General features: G+C 36.2%; 1 protein-coding gene across 1 annotated transcript in view; it reads left to right on the top strand.

Moving 5' to 3' along the window:
• The window catches only part of CWF19L2 (CWF19 like cell cycle control factor 2), a 65,218-nt gene that overhangs the window by 26,160 nt on the left and 22,759 nt on the right, over positions 1–16,299 (top strand). The window contains exons 10-11 of the mRNA XM_033052912.1: positions 3,095–3,184; positions 15,951–16,076. Of these exons, the coding sequence (XP_032908803.1) occupies positions 3,095–3,184; positions 15,951–16,076 (216 nt within the window). The remainder of the gene's footprint in view (positions 1–3,094; positions 3,185–15,950; positions 16,077–16,299) is intronic.

Here is a 16,299-nt window from a genome sequence, read left to right as displayed (position 1 = left end):
GCAGTGACAGATGTGGCTCAGTTGGAGCAGTGCTCCTGTAGAAGGTGCAGTTTCCCTCCGGAGGTCCAGTGGTGATGTGGAGAAATCCGGTTTTTCTCTGGAGTCCAGTGGAGAAAGGGGCTCCCTTAGTGTCCCAAAACCTCTTGTTTTTATCTTGGTAAGAAATGTTGGGCTCTTCCCCCTGTCTGGAGCAACTCCCAATGGGATGCAGTAATTTTATCAGTCACACAGTGGGACTCAATGGGCCATTAGCAGAAAATGACTCGCTGGAGGAAGGATGGGTTGTGAAAAGATAAAGAACAATGCCCTGCCTGGTTTCAATGGATGGCCCATTAGCAGAATATCTGCCATTGAGATAAGGATCACTGTCCCCACCCTCAACAGATGGTGGTAGAATAGATACCTTTTATCACACTTTGTATTGTAACCTGAGATAGTTGCTGACACCCGGAGGTACGACTTATAATCAGGTGCGGCTTATAATTGTGAAATTACTGTAATTTCTGCTTTAAACCCAATCGTCCATAGACAGACTAGAGTAGAGGATTCAGGACCCCAGACTTTTTAGGATAAGTAGCATAGCTGAAACTGTTGTTCTCTTATTTATTGTCTTTTTATTAAAAAGGAAGCAGGTGAAAACTACAAATCCCTTTCTTTGTTACAAGGTGAACAGTGTTTGGTACTTTACTTTTTATTTTACCTTTGTCACAAGTAGGTGCTTGTGGTCCATAACTCTGCTGTATAAGCAGGCTTGTTAATTATGATATGGAAGTTTCAAAACTGAAAGGAAAAGGATATGCCATTGCAGCCAGATGTGCACTGAAAACAGCTGTGGAATGCTTTGTGGTCCTGCCCTGATTGGGAGATACAACTGCACATTTAATGTGGCTTGTTTCATCCAGCTACCTGAAGGAGCAAGAATTTCACTCTTGTGTAACACTGAATTTGGAAGTTTAGGTATTTTATTTATTACATTAAACATGGCTGTAATGAGTTAATTCTCTTCAGTAGTACTGTCTGGAAGTTTCAGTTGTAGCAAGGTCAGAGTCTGGTAGTTTTTATGCTGTGTTTTTCAGGTACTTGGCTCTGAATCTGCTCTTAAGGAACTACTTTCATATTTTTTAGAAGCAAATGCTATCACTGTGTGCTTTCGTATTTATTTTTTAAGAGTAATTTTTACTGCACCTGTTTTGTTTGCCTCTTGTGACATAATATTTACACCAAAATCTGCATCTTTAAGAAATAATAAATATTTAGTTATAGTAATATATAAAACAGTGTGTCTCCAAGTGGTAAATTAATATTTCTCAAGAGCTATTGATTCTTTGATTTGTGAGAAGTTTGTTTTGTCATTATTGCTGGACTAGGACATGGTGTTGATCCTTGTTAAAGCCCCTATCAGATAATTCAGATTTTGTTAGGAGGAAGTGTCCATTTTATAAATATTTTCTTTTCAAACCAATTTTATGTAGACTTTAGACATAGATGTGGGTATGTAGCTTTCAGCCTTTGAACAATACCTTATGTGGAAATCTTGTCCATTTTAAATGTTATTAGCTTCAAGGGTGAATTAAAAGTAACTTGAAGCAATGTATTTCTTACTAAGGTATAGTTTAATAATTTACATAGATGTGTTCATATGGTAATCTCTAGTTTTCTTAGCTAAATCTAAAAAACATACACTGATGAGGAGAAATATGTTTATGAAAGTAATTATATGATAGGTTTGTGAGTGGCTGGTGTAGGGGAAGGTTTTCCAAAGACTGATGGAAAGCATAAAAAATTTGTTAACTTTTTTTTCTGATACTACTCAACTACAGTAGCATTGCCTAAACAAAACTTTGGGCACCAGTCTGGTCTTTTTCTTTTTAACCTGATGGGAAGTGAATGCAAGTGATTTGATGAAAAATATGCATGTATTCTATCGGGAGAATGTAATTCATTTAATAGTCTATAATTTTGTTTAGTCTGGACCCAAATTATGCAGCAGAAACCAATACTACAGTTTTATTATTATTTTTATAAATACAGTTTTCTATATATGCACTCTGAATCAACCTAGTTTAAAAAGAAAAAAACAATCTAAAACCAAACAACAGCAGTTTAAATAGTGAAATAGCTAATGTATCTAATATATACTAGCCTTGTGACATTTTAAATATTTTTCATGGTGTTTCTCTAATCAAATTGAAAATGCAGCTTGTTTAAGCAAGTTCATCCCCTCACACCAGAACAGATGGTATGTGATAGCATGTCCTGTTGGCTGGAGCTCGAGGTTGACCATGTGGGCCAAATGAATTCTGAATCTATTTTTGTTGCTGATTTGCTGCCTGGTGTTGATCAAACGACTTAATTGTGGGGCGGCGAGCATGGACATGATGGTTGCAGTCCAGTCAGTGACACTGGCAGAGGGGTTAGAGTGTAAATGGTTCCATTCTTTATGGGTTGATAGGCTGGCAATTCCTAGCAATCCAGGATATTCTGAGATATTTCATTTAGGCAGATGGGTAATGGAGCAGGACCATCAAAACCAATTTGCACAAGACTGTAAACAGTTCTTATTTTCTACCTCTTGTACATTTTAATTCTCAAAATAAGATCTGAAGTGCAGAAGTTGGACATGGAGTGTGGAGAGATGCAAAACTTCATAGCAGAAATTTCTGAGAGGTATTTCCCTAGGCTCATAGAGCTGGTGTATGTGTGTAAAGGTGTGTATGTGTGTGTACAAGAGAAAAAAAGGACATGATGTATTCATGATTCCTTATTTATTCCTATACAGGAAGTAATATCTATGCTTAGTTATGCAAAGCATTTATTAGTAGAACTTAATAATGTTTAAGAATACTTTTACTGGTATTTTTATGGCAATACTTGTTTCTACACTTCAGATGCCGCTATTCTGAACTTTTTTTCATGTTATATCCTGTAAAGAGTTGTGTGAATTATGTTAACATTTTCTGTAGTCTTTTCTGCCATTAGAGTTTAAATGATATATCTAAACACAAAAATTGAAATAAATAGTTCATTTTGATATTAAACTCTCCTAAAAGTTTAAGATAGTTAAACTAATGGAGTGCTACCACTTTCTTTGAAGGATTTAGCTTCAGAACTTCAAGCAGAACTTGACAATGCTCGCAAGCTGAGACAGACTCAAGGGCAGATTCCAGCAAAGGCTGGCAGAGAGGTAAGTGGAAAAACATTTTTCTTTTCTTTGCACTAACACCAAGGTATGATACCGGTAGCAGCTGAATTAGAGAACATCAGATGTACTTAGGAACATTAGAAAGTGTGACTTCAGGTGAGTGACTGTCCAAATGGAATTGTACTTTTTGCTGGCAAACAAAACTTTTTCCATGGTGCTTTAGCAAATTCAGTGGTTTGTTTTTTTCCTCATAATATTTCCTCAGCAAGGATATATGTCTTCCATTAAAATGAAAGTGATATGTGCTGGCTATTACATAACTGCTGTCTCTGAAGAAGCTGGCACTTCAAATGTTACTCCTTTTGAAGGGTGGTATTTGAGAAATGTAAGGAAGCTTCTTTTCTACCAGCACTGATATAAGGAAACAGGGTCAATATCTTAAGTTGTGAGCTCTGTCCTCATGATAGAGAGGAAATTCCTAGGCAAAACCTAATATTCTTGTTCAATTTGACCCCAATTCCACCGTGAAAATTCAGCTGCTAGTGAGCTGAGTTTGAAAAGTCATTAACTTTTTTTTATCCAAAAGGGCTTTGTGTCAGACCTCATATACCACCTAGTATTTGTCTTTAGAAGACAAACTGAACTGAATTATAATGTGTGGTCTCTGCTGACTACCTTGTGACAATAGTATTTAAGTCTCACAGTCTGAATTCACAAAAATTTAAAATTACAAAAGCTCTGTGTAGGTAGATTTGCTTCATTGCAATGCAGTTCTTTGGCATGTTTTTCATATATGTAAAAAAAAACCCCCTAAATAAAGCAGACTGGAGTTGTGTAATTACACAGGAAAAAATCCATTCAGATTTTAAAATTGGGATGAAAGAATATGTTGTGGGTGGGCCTCAGAAATGTTGGTGGACACCTATTCCGTGGGTATTGAGTAATGGATAACAATTTTGGCCAGGCCTGGTCTTCAACCATATTCTGATTTTTATCTTAATTTTTAATTAAAGCGTTTTTACAACTAACAGTTATTGTAGTAATACCAAATGTAAATATTTATGAATATGCCTTGCCTGTGCCTCTTTCCTGGCATTTTCTAGTCTGTATTACATGGTGTTTGAGTGTCAGAAGTCCAGCAGAGCTTACAGTTTCTCTGTCCTAAGCCCTGTCTTTGTGATGCCCGGATATTCTTACTGATTTTACAGCTTTGAATTGGTTTTGACTTCAGGGACACAAGCAGGATATGTTTGGTACTCATGTGTATTGAGAGCCAACTGTGTCACACTGTGTGTCTTAACAGCCCAGATGTTCAGAAACCATCCCATAACACAAGGGAAACTGATTTGTGAAGGTGTGTTTGACTCTGCAGGACTCAGCCTTTCTGTGGCATAGACCACCCAAGCACCAGCCTCAGCCACTTTAGCTAGGTTTGTTGCAAGTGAGGTACCTGAAGCAGTTTCCAGAGAAATGCTTTTCCAAATGGATATCTTATTTGTCCCAAAGTTTGATAGCTTTGCCTCCATTATCAGTAGCAAATATGAAGCATTTCGTTTCAGGCGGGTCTGTCTCTGCTTCTGTGGAGCAGCATGACCAGTGTCATGCTGGGATGTCCTAAAATGTAACCTTGCCTTATTTCAATTTCTGTTGGGAGAACTAGGGCGATAAATCAGGAAGCAGTGAAGGCAATTTTGAATACATCTCCCTAGGAAGCTTTTTTTCTTAATTAATTGGTCCTGGATCAATTTCCCAATTCTGTTCCCTGTGTGACTGAGTGAAGACTTAGTCCAGTATAAGGGGGGTGTATGAATGGCTGGGGTTTGTATAGAGGACAGGATCAATTCTTTTGATAGAGGTGCTGGTTTATTCTGCTTTGAAGTGATCAAGAAACTACAGACTGAAGGTACTATAAAGTGCTAGCTTAAATCCTATTTTAATCTTACATAATTTTATTTTGTTTGTAAGAGAGTAGAGGCAAATATAGCTTTTACAATGTGACTTAGTGACTGGTTTTGTAATTTTTTTGACTTAGACAAGAATTCTACCCCAAGCAATCTCAAAAAATGTGGTTGTGAAGTACAAACACTGATGTTTAGAGTTTAAAAATACTGTTTCTCAGCTGATATAGTTCACAAGTGTCACCTTGGGTAGAACCCCTCTGTTGTTCACTGCAGGTTGCCTTAACTATGTAACCCTGTAAATTTTAGCATGAATGCAGTTAAATTACCTGTTAATGGAATTTGGGGTCTTAATGGGTATTGTACTTAACTGAGCCACATTTAGGTTGTGCTTGTTTTGTCTTTAAGTTTGAGCAGGAGACAACCTTCAGGGTCTATGGAAATCAAAAAACTTTTGATTTAATTTGGGATAGATGAAATTATGTTTATTTTCAGATGCTTATTGTCTGATTTGTCATGGGCATTTTGAGAAAGCAAGGCTGCACTTTGAGTTCTAGTGAAACTGTGTAAAGAGAAGGCTGCTGTACCATAGGGTTTCTGGATTGGGATAGGTGATGAGAATGATACCTATTGAATGTAAGGAGACAGCAGAAAATTGTGGAGACTTCAGCATTTAGAAAACAACTTCCATGTGTTCATAGTTGACCTCTTAAATACAGTTTGTATTTCTGTTCTGAAAGTGCTACATAGCTCTAGATTTTATTACACTGGTTATGAGGATGTCACCTCTACCATTGTCAGTACCAGTCCCAACTGATGTAATTTATACTTTTTATTCAGTATTTTTGTTTCACAAACTGTATCTGGAACATTACCTCTCCTTTGAGGCACATAATTTTCGGTACAAAAATTGGAAGGTAAAAATTTAAATGAGGAAGAGGCAGAATATAGAAGATATCCTTTGGAAGGGACTTACCATGAACATCTAGTCCAGCAACATGGTGGTGGATGAATATAATGCAAGAGTATGCATCTTTTAAAACTGTTTTCAATCCCAGATGAAGTATGACTTAGAAGAAAAGCTTCTCAACCCTAAGCTTTTTTCTGTATTCCATAGAACATAATTAGTATGCAGGGAACAGAAAGTAGTCTCTGCTGAGCAAATGCTGGAGACAGTTTTCAATAATGATGAATTGCATTTGAAAGACAAAATCAATACAAAATTGAATGAAAGCTAGAAGATGGTACTTTAAGCAGAATAACATGGTAGGGCATAGTGTCACTGATTATTTGAAAGGAGAGAGTTCTGAAAAATAGAAACAGCTATAGGCTCTTCTGTTATACATTTGGGAATATGTAGGGAAAATATGAATTATTTAATCACATAAAATCTTCATTTGAATAACTGAATTTTCTGTGGAAGTCTTTCAGTCTTTGGTCTAATATGAGTATTTTTCTACTGAAGAGTATTCAGTGCTTCTGTGAAGCCTCTTGGCCATAGGAGATAACTGTAGAGTAAGAATTGAATTTTGGCAGGCACAGCGTTTCGCTTTGCAATGGCTGACATGATGCTGCTTTAAAGAAGAAAACCTTTTCTAGGCTACCTGTTACATCTGTAAGAGTAACAGACTCCAGGCCATTGCTTGTGCATCCTAGGTGGAGTAGATTTATAGTGTAGGGGAAAGTTAATTCAGTGGGTTTTATGTCATAAGTGGAACTCATCTTTTAGTGAAAACCTTCATAATATTAAGAACTCCATGTACTTCAAGTGCTTCTGCTATTTTTATTTAATTATTCTTCTTGAGTATAAATAATAAAGTTGAATATGTTTCCAACACCTCCTATCTGAACATGATTTTTGATGTATTGAAGATCTGATGTTTAATTTGGATTCCTGAGGTTTATTAGACTCCAGACTCAGGGAGAATTCTAGGGAAACTAGCTCAATATAAATAATATTTTTAAAATTCTTTTTGAAGAACTAATGCTGTTTTTGAGAAAAGAAACTGAATAAAGCAGCTTGGCTTAAATCTCAAATCCTACTTGTCTGAAGGAGGCCTACAGAGAAGCCAGAGAGGGACTCTTTGTTAGGAACTGTGGTGATAGGACAAGGAGTAATGGGTACAAATTGAAAGAGGAAAAATTTAGGTTAGATATTAGAAATAATTTTGTTACTATGAGTGTAGTGAGACACTGCACCAGGTTGCTCAGGGAGGTTGTGGATGTCCCAGTCCTGGCAGTGTTCAAGGCCAGGTTAGACAAGGCATTGAGCAACTTTGTCTAGTGGGAGGTCCTGGCTATGGCTGGGGGTTGGGACTAGATGGTCTTTAAGGTCTCTTCCAAACCCTTAACATTCTCTGATTCTATGAAACGTCATCCATTGCATCCCGTTGTATATTGTTCTCCATTAGGAGAGACAGGATGGAACATGCTGGATCTTTATCCAGAGAAATTATTTGTCATGCACTTGCTATTCTGAGACAAGTAAACCATGTGACATTAGGAGTAAGTAGCTGAGAGGAATCAGATGTGAAATAAACCTGAAATAATGTTCTATTGGTCCCAGTAATGATAATGGGAAAAACAAGAATGTATATTTATTTTCAAATGTTTTCAAGATTGACCTGTTCACAAATAGCTTAAAAACAACAGCAATTCCTTGAAGAAAGAGACTGTATCTCAAAGTAATGTGGTGTGTGTTTATATGTGTTTTTGTGTATATGTGTGTATACATGTAAAATTTAGATAGTGATTAGTAGTTCAGAGTAGGAAGTGAAAGAAAGAAGGAAAATAATGCTTCTGATGTGTGGAGTTTTTTATTTAAAAAGAAATCAAGTCAGTGCTAAACAAACAAAACAAAGCAAAAGCCGAATCACCCTGAAAGTTAACATTCAAAATTGCAAGTGTGCCAGGTTGTTTTATTTTAGGTTTGGGAATTGAGACTATAAACACAGATATTTTTCTGCAATGAAAATATTTGGTTGGCAGATTTATGCATAATATGTTTTCATAACTTTAATTCTGACTTTAGCAGTGCAGAAACTAAATACAGCTGTAGGAATGCTTATAGACTTACCATATATAAAGAATCCTTTAGAAATTATTTAAAATTGTTTTGCAGAAAAGTATAGGTGAGACACTTGTATTGAAACTAGCAGACTGAGGATTAATGATCCTCGCTAAATGCACAGTAGAAATCTGAGATTTTATATGGGACTTCAGATGATGGGGGGATACAGCAACAGATTGATCATGGCTGTTTACTCTCAGATGTTTTCAGCTCATTACATTTCCTGATTCACACGTGAATCTTGTCTGCAAGATGGCTGTGCCATTCTTTCTCCAGAAAAAGTTTGTGTTTTCCATACAGACTTGACTAGCTCTAAATGTAACATGGAATAATGAGGGGGGTATACTTCTGCAGAACAACTTTCATATCATTAGTATATACTTTAAAAAATTAATAGGTGTATGCTGTTATTGATCAGTATATTTCCTGAATATTCTTGTTGATGTCAGTAAGAGAGAATTATACAATTATGTAAGACAAAGACTTATAAGACAAAGTGGTTTATCTTCCTGAATGTAATTTATAGGAAATTGGCTTTTGCAATTAAAACATGTTGGAGAAATTGTATCAGTAACTAAATGATGTAAAATACCTTACAGTTTCAGTACATGTAAAAAGTATAAAAGGCCAGAATGGCTAAAACTTCTTAGAGTTCAAACTCACAATATGAAAACTTCCAAAAGTATGCTTTAACATGGGAGACTAAAATCATATCCAAGTGCCATGCAGCACTTTTAACTGATGGTGCCATTTTTTCTGGCTGTTTTTCTCTCAACAACATGTTAAATTTCTACATATTTTTACTGCTATATTTACCCTTCCACTGTGTTAAATCACTTGATGAGATAGAAATCTGTGGACTTAAGAACCAACATGCTGCAATACTTCTCTTTTTTGTGGTCTGAGTGTATGTTTTGTGTCAGATGTTCTCGCAGTAAAAACAGGCCACTTAGTCATTACATTTTTACTAGTTTTCTTGCATATCATTCCTGCAGTGGCTCATTGATGTGGCTAAGTAATTTCACGATTATAAACTGCACCATTTTGACTAAAATTTTGGTCCGAACCTGGAAGTGCGGCTTATAATCAGGTGCGGCTTATATATGGACAAAGAACAAGAAGTTGCTGTTTTAGTTTGGAGGACAGGTGTCTGCTGAGAAAGGCAGAAAGGAGCTTCTCCTTGAAATGGAGAATGTAAACCCCCTCCCTCCAAATTATTAGAATTTTGAAATCAAGGGGCTTTCAGGCAAAGATATGGGAATTAGGAATAACAGTTCTTTACTAGGGAAATTAAAATAGAAATACAGTACTACAAAGAAACAAATTCCAAACCCTGACAAAGTCAGAGTACAACCTGACACCCCGTCAGGCAGGGTGTTGGTAGCAGTCCCATTCCATGGTGGCTGCATCCTCCTGCAGTGACAGATGTGATTCAGTTGAAGCAGTGCTCCTGTACAAGGTGCAGTTTCCCTCTGGAGGTCCAGTGGTGATGTGGAGAAATCCGGTTTTCCTCTGGAGTCCAGTGGAGAAAGGGGCTCCTTTAGTGTTCCAAAAGCTCTGTTTTTATCTTGGTAAGAAATGTTGGGCTCTTCCCCCTGTCTGGAGCAACTTCCAATGGGATGCAGTAATTTTATCAGTCCCACAGGGGGACTCAATGGCCATTAGCAGAAAATGACTCACTGGAGGAAGGATGGGTTGTGAAAAGATAAAGAACAATGCCCTGCCTGGTTTCAATGGATGGCCCATTAGCAGAATGTCTCCCGTGGAGATAAGGATCACTGCCCCCACCCTCAACAGATGGTGATAGAATAGATACCTTTTATCACACTCTGTATTGTAACCCAAGACACCGGGATGTTCGGCTAATAATCAGGTGCGGCTTATAATCGTGAAATTACTGTAACCATTTCAAAGTGTAGGTAACAATTTAGAGTATCAAATGGAATATTTAGGACTTTTTTTAAAGTTGTATTTTCGAGGCTATATAGCTTCCTGAAAACCCAGTATTATTTTAACGTTAGACTTAAGTGCTTTAGTTTTTCCCATTTCTCGGTGCATCACTAGGTGTTTGGACAGACACATTACAAGTTGCTTTAACTTATATGTTACTAGTTGCAGTTTTTCTTCTACAGGCTGGCAGTATGACTCTTACTGAATTTTACTTTAGATATGTGTGTGTGACCATTCTATTCAAGACATGATATTCTGATCACCCTATCTTAAAGATGCTCAAAGAAAATAAGTACTGAGCAGAAATAGAAAGATTTCCGCATGCAGGGCTGATCAGAGGCATTCATTGTAAAGAGGAGATTAATAACGGTTTAATAAACTATTTTGAGTAATAAACAGTTTAGCCAAAGTAATATTTTTGTAGTATAAGAGCATAGAATTGCTGAATTTTAAGGGACAACTGCCTTTGTATCAATAAGAACAAATGAAGTTTTTTACATGTTGTTTTATTAACGGGTGTCACTCTCTGGCAGATAGAAGGGATAGAGACCTAATCCTTTTGCATGGTTTTGAGTTTTTGGGGTTTTTTTAGTCTCATGCTTTACACAGAAACCAAACACTACCTGATACAGATGTTCTGCTGTAGAATAGTTCACCTCTGTGTTGCAGCCTGCATTGGATTTTCTAATACTTCTCTTCACTGTTAAACACAACAGCCTAATTATGGCAGTCCAACTTTCTGATCTTGTAAAACCTTTTAAAAATCCCATTACTCTGTTAGCACCTTTTTAATGTGTAATAGTGATTCATTAATATATTTATGATATCTTTCTTGAAATGCTGAAATTTTTAACCAAGTTTTTAGAAGCTTGCTTTTGCTTTCCTTCCTCATGCTGCTAATTCTCTTAGTCTTATTTTGGCTTTAAGAAACTCAAATCAAAGATACGGCTTTTATCTGCTGTTACAGACCTATGACCATTTCAATTTTGCCTTCCTGTGAGTTGCAAACCTCAGTCTTGCTATAGAGAATAGTTAACCTCCTGATTTTTATAAGCATTATGTTGAAGATTGCAGTGCTGCTATTCACAACAAATATTAGAGCCTGAAGGGGAGCTTAGATGCTTTGAGACTTGTTACTTGGGGACACCAGGCTGGGAATAAAATGACTCCTGAATATGAGACATGGTGCCCATAGTACTGAAGGAGGCAGATGCTCTTTCTACACGGGATTTACTCATCCTTTTAGTAACTGGTGATTCTGTGTGAATGCAGCCTAAGAGGAAGGTAACTAGAAAGGGACAAGGAGTAATGGAAGAGAACAGGAGACAGTAGATGGAAGAAATAGCTGAGTCCAGCACTCTGAGAAGTGCTAGATATCTTTCAGATACTTACTGATGCTATAAAGTAAGGACAGACTTTTCCAATAGAGGAATAAGGCAATATTCAAAGCATTCGCATTTTCCAGAGACTGTAGGGGAAAGGAAACAGGTGGAATGCTTAACATAGCATCTGATTTGACAAAACTGGCATTTGGTTGAAGAGGCTTGTTCCTTGCTGAGGACTGTTCCTTTGTTATTCCTTCATTACTCCGTGCTTGTACCACTTGAATGTAGCTCTCAGTAAACATTTGCAGAAAGCTTTCAAATCATGCAGCATCCAGCTTTTTGTTGGCTCAGTAATTACAAAAAAGGGGTTTTTTTTTTTAGCTTTAGTTGTTCCCTATCCCACAATATACTGACTATTACAATTTTATTTATCCCCTTTAGCTATTAGCATTGAAAAACAGTTCTAATTGAGTGGATCTTATCTCAGATACTTGGCCTCATTACTCCATTTGTTCACTTGCTCCAATGTCTGTTCCTCAAATTAAGCTGTGCACCTGGTGTGGCAGAAGATTTCCTCTTCCTCCTGCTGGATTATGGAACAGGGATAATCTCTGGAGGGTTCAAACATATTTTACAGATCTGTCTCTTATTTATTTATGTATGTAATTTAAAGCTTTTGTCTTTCAAAACCAGACTTGTCTTCTTGTTTTGTTCAGTTGAGTGTTAATTGCTGTATAGCACTTTGTACATTTGGTGAGACCAACTGTGTACTTTGCATATTTAATTGACCTGAAGTAAAAAGTCATGTTCCATAATTATTGGCAACAAACAATTCCCCTGTCATTCTGGAAATAGACACTATTTTTATTCATTTCAGACTGTAAATTATATTGTTTGTTTAGGAATCATCACAAGATTCGGGGATAATGACTGAGCCTCTTCTCCAGTTTCAATTTTAACATTTAGCAATAGGTATAGTAAAAATACTTTATGTATGTTTTTAAACTTATGTTGTACTTAAAAAGAAATATTATTTATCTGATCATAATTATTAATGAGTATTTATTATGTCACAATGATTACATTGTGTTACCATATAGCATGTCGTACAGTCATGGCAATGCAAATGTAAAGAAAATATCAATAACTAAAAAGAGAACATTAAGTAACTCTTACAGTCAGATGGAAATCCACACTCCTTTGAAAAAGTCTGTTACTTCTATGAGTTGTGGATTTTTCTGCAAAGGCTCTTTTTCGGTATGGTGCAATTGTTCAAGTGTAGAGGAAGTCTAATTTTTAGTATACTTGTGTGAACTTGTCCCTTACAAATGCTAGAGATATTGCCCCAGAATTCCCAGGATCAACCACTGGCACATTTTAAAACTTTTTATTGTATTGGCCACTTTTCATTATTTTTGCACTGAGACTGTTCAAGGGATGCAGTATATGCTGAAGGTCATGGACATTATATATTGAAATTATGTTTTGGAAGCTCTAGTGAAAACCATTACCTCATGGCAGCTTACTTAAAAACTTTTTACTGCTATTTCAGTTTAAAGATGATTTCTAAAGTTTGTTCTAGTTTTTTTTTTCTTTTTTTCTTTCAAAAAGTGTTATTAAATAAAATACAATTAATTAATATATTATTCAAATGTCACCTTCTGATAATGCTGTAACCACTTGAGCATCTTTCTGTATCAGAAAGCTTTTTCCTTCTGATGTGTTTAGAAATAGCTTTACAAATTATTGTTAGATTCTCCTAAAAAATCAATTTTTTGCCTGAATACAATTAACTTTCTGTTATGCTGTATGTTTAAGTCCGTTCTATTTAGATAGTTTTTTTGAGTTCTGAAGGATGTCTTTACCTCTAATAACATTTTTAATCTTATGAATAATCATGTTTGGCTTGCATCCATTGGATTCATTTTGATTCCTAGTTTGCATTTGCTGTTAGTCTCTAACATGACTTCACATTACTCTTCATACTGTCCATAATTATTTTATCCTTTTATCTGTTTCCTTTAACCTCTCATTGAAGGACCACTTCTGGTTTTTTGTACTTTGTGTTCTAAAGCTAAAAATTGCTATAATTTTTTGCTTTTTTTCCCCCTCTGGAATATTAAATCTAAATACATTAAAGTCTATATTACATGCTTTGTGTCAGGACTCAGGACTCCTGTAAATTAGGGAGAATAAACCTCAAGCCCTCATAAAGCAGACAAAACCTTGCCAGCTGAAGGGTTCTGACTCAAAGAATTCAGTATGCATTACATCTATTACTCCCCTCTCCATTCCCTGTTCCTGTCCTAACTTGTTCCATGGTTTGGATCCAGAAGATACTCTTCTACTGCTTGTCACTAACATAACTATATGTTAGTGTGTAAGCATGCAGAAATGGTGGGGAAAAAAGAGAGTGCAGAAGTGCAAATGTTGCTTGGATCTAACATTTTCGAGCCCTTCTTCAAAGGCAAAGTCTGACATGTAGAACACCTTGTGAATTTCATTAACTTTTGGGAAAATAACAGCCTGTACATCAATGCCATCCTTTTTGAAATGTCTGTATTAAGAATTTTAATGAAGACAAATTTTGGGATGGATGTCTTTAAAAGGAGCTGAATGTTTGTAAGTTGATACAAGAATCTGGTATTTACTCTTCACAGTTTTTGAAGCACTGCTGTTGTAATCACTATTGGTTTTAATGATTTGTATTTTTTAAATGTCATGTATGCAGTGAGGTTAAACTTTAGAGACTGGGCATGGAAAAGTTCATCCTTTTTCTTTTCTCAGTAGCACAAAGGTGTGGGGCGGGAGAGACCTGAAGTTAGCATAATTTTGGAGACTCTATACAGGCAGCGGGTAAAAGGAGCTGAATAATTGGAAAGATGCTCCTGACTGAGGATTTCACATAAACAGGACCCTTCAGAAGTGGTAGATTATTCACTGAAAACAGTAAAGGGTCTGCTGTGTGGATTTGACTAGTGCTCTTGGGAGAGTTTTGTATCTTTACTTGGTCATATGGATATGGTGAGTTTAGAACAAGGTGGGGTTTTATCCTCTACAAAGGTCTGTATCATTTCAGACTGATTAGCAATGTTCTGGATTTTTGAGTTTTCATGCAATATCTATGGTTATGTGTTCAACCTCCAAACTTGTAAAGTTACCCAAGTTTTAAAGGAATTGTGGCATTTGAGAAGTTTCCTCATTGATGTTAACTTCATCTTTGCTTTCCATATCTGCTGTAAATACGGTTTTATGGCATAGTGATGACCTGAAAACTTGGTCCCCACAATCTGGCTGTTTGTGTCTCAGTCAGTCAGCTGTGACCTTTTTATCACATGACATGTGTGGGGTAAATGCACACAGCCTTTTTTTTTCATATTGTGATGAACCACCTTTTCTCCCCCTCCCAATAGAGACAAAAGCCCTTACCATGTGAAAAAGTAGCATATGAGGTACAGGTTACAGGCAGATAACATGTATCTGGCTGATTCTGGAAATAAGTTGTGTTATATTCTCTGAAAATGTCGCTGTTGTTATTGGAACCAAAGTGGTACTGGACATCTTGGTTTGCTTTGCAAAATGAGACTTGCTGTTGGCATTCTAGAAGAGAGAGGCTTACCCAGACAGCTTTTTGGTCCATAACTTATAACTTCATGTGACTTTCCTTGGAAAAAATGAAATTAAGCTGTTAAAGTATACTTCAGCACCTGCAGATTTTCCACACTTTATTTGGGTTTCTGGGACAAGCTTTCTTTAGGCAAGGATGGCAGGTGGAAGGCGGTTTGGTAGAAAATAGCTTGAAATGGAGATTAATGAAGTTGTTTATAAGATTTGACAAAGGCTGTCCTAATACCATCTGATTAAGTGGTGACCCCATTATATGCTCTAATTTAATCAACTTATTTACCTAAACATCTTTGGAATATAATCAGGAAGTTCACAGGCTTTTAAATTATTTTAAAAATTATTCTTAACATTTTAGGTAGTGAAATACTTTTTAGTGAAGAATTTCTGCCTTTTTTCCCCCTCTATGTGTATGTATATATATCCTTATTTAAATTTGAGAACACCCTGTGAAGGACTTTCAATGAAGACAGGTTCTATAACTTTTTGGGGGGCTGAGGTGAGGGTGGTCATTCTCCACACCCCCAATCCACAAAAGAATTGGTAATGGACTCTAGCTTTTCAGATGGTTTTCAGGAATCCAGCATTATAATGATGATGGTATATATTAATTCAATATTATCTGTTTAACTGTTCCGGAAGCATTGTATGTCTTCTGGAGATAAAGCTTTATGAGAAAAAACCAAGATTACAAACTTGGTTCTTTTGGAAAGAAAAACTCTGCACTTAACTAATTGAATGTATTTTTAATACCTTTTTCTTTTTGAAAAGAATACTCACTAAAGTGAAACTGTCTGCTTTGAATTATACTGAACACACAAAATGTAAAGAATCTGTTATTTAATCTTTAGGATTTTAAGCTTTTATTTAATATGAATTAGGTATTTCTTTTGGCTTGTCTGTACCATCTGTTTTAAAATATGTCTTAAAATCTGATGTAGGCTTCAAGCCTTCAAGAAGATGAGCAAGTGGTCCTTGTCAGAACAGATGGAAGTGGAAGGGCATGGCCTGTGATGGGACCAACGGAGCCACTGGAGCCAAAAGGAGGACGAAGAAAGCAGCAGATGGTAAGTTTTACAAATCTGGATGTTGAACTGCAATTCTAAATGATTTTATAGTTTTACTTTTATGATGCCATAATTAATGAGTATCTTATCAGAATGTCAATAGGTAGTTTAAAAGTTCCTTTTGTAAGATGATTATAATTAAGTATTCGGGTACATATTTATTAAGCATATATTCAGTTTATTTTCAGATTATGTTTCCCAAGGGATCACTTTAGGGCTTATT

This window comes from Catharus ustulatus, chromosome 2 (genome assembly GCF_009819885.2).
Source record: "Catharus ustulatus isolate bCatUst1 chromosome 2, bCatUst1.pri.v2, whole genome shotgun sequence".
Taxonomy (NCBI): domain Eukaryota; kingdom Metazoa; phylum Chordata; class Aves; order Passeriformes; family Turdidae; genus Catharus; species Catharus ustulatus.
The sequence above is the reverse complement of the archived record's forward strand: the minus strand, read 5'-3'. Positions and strand labels throughout refer to the sequence as shown.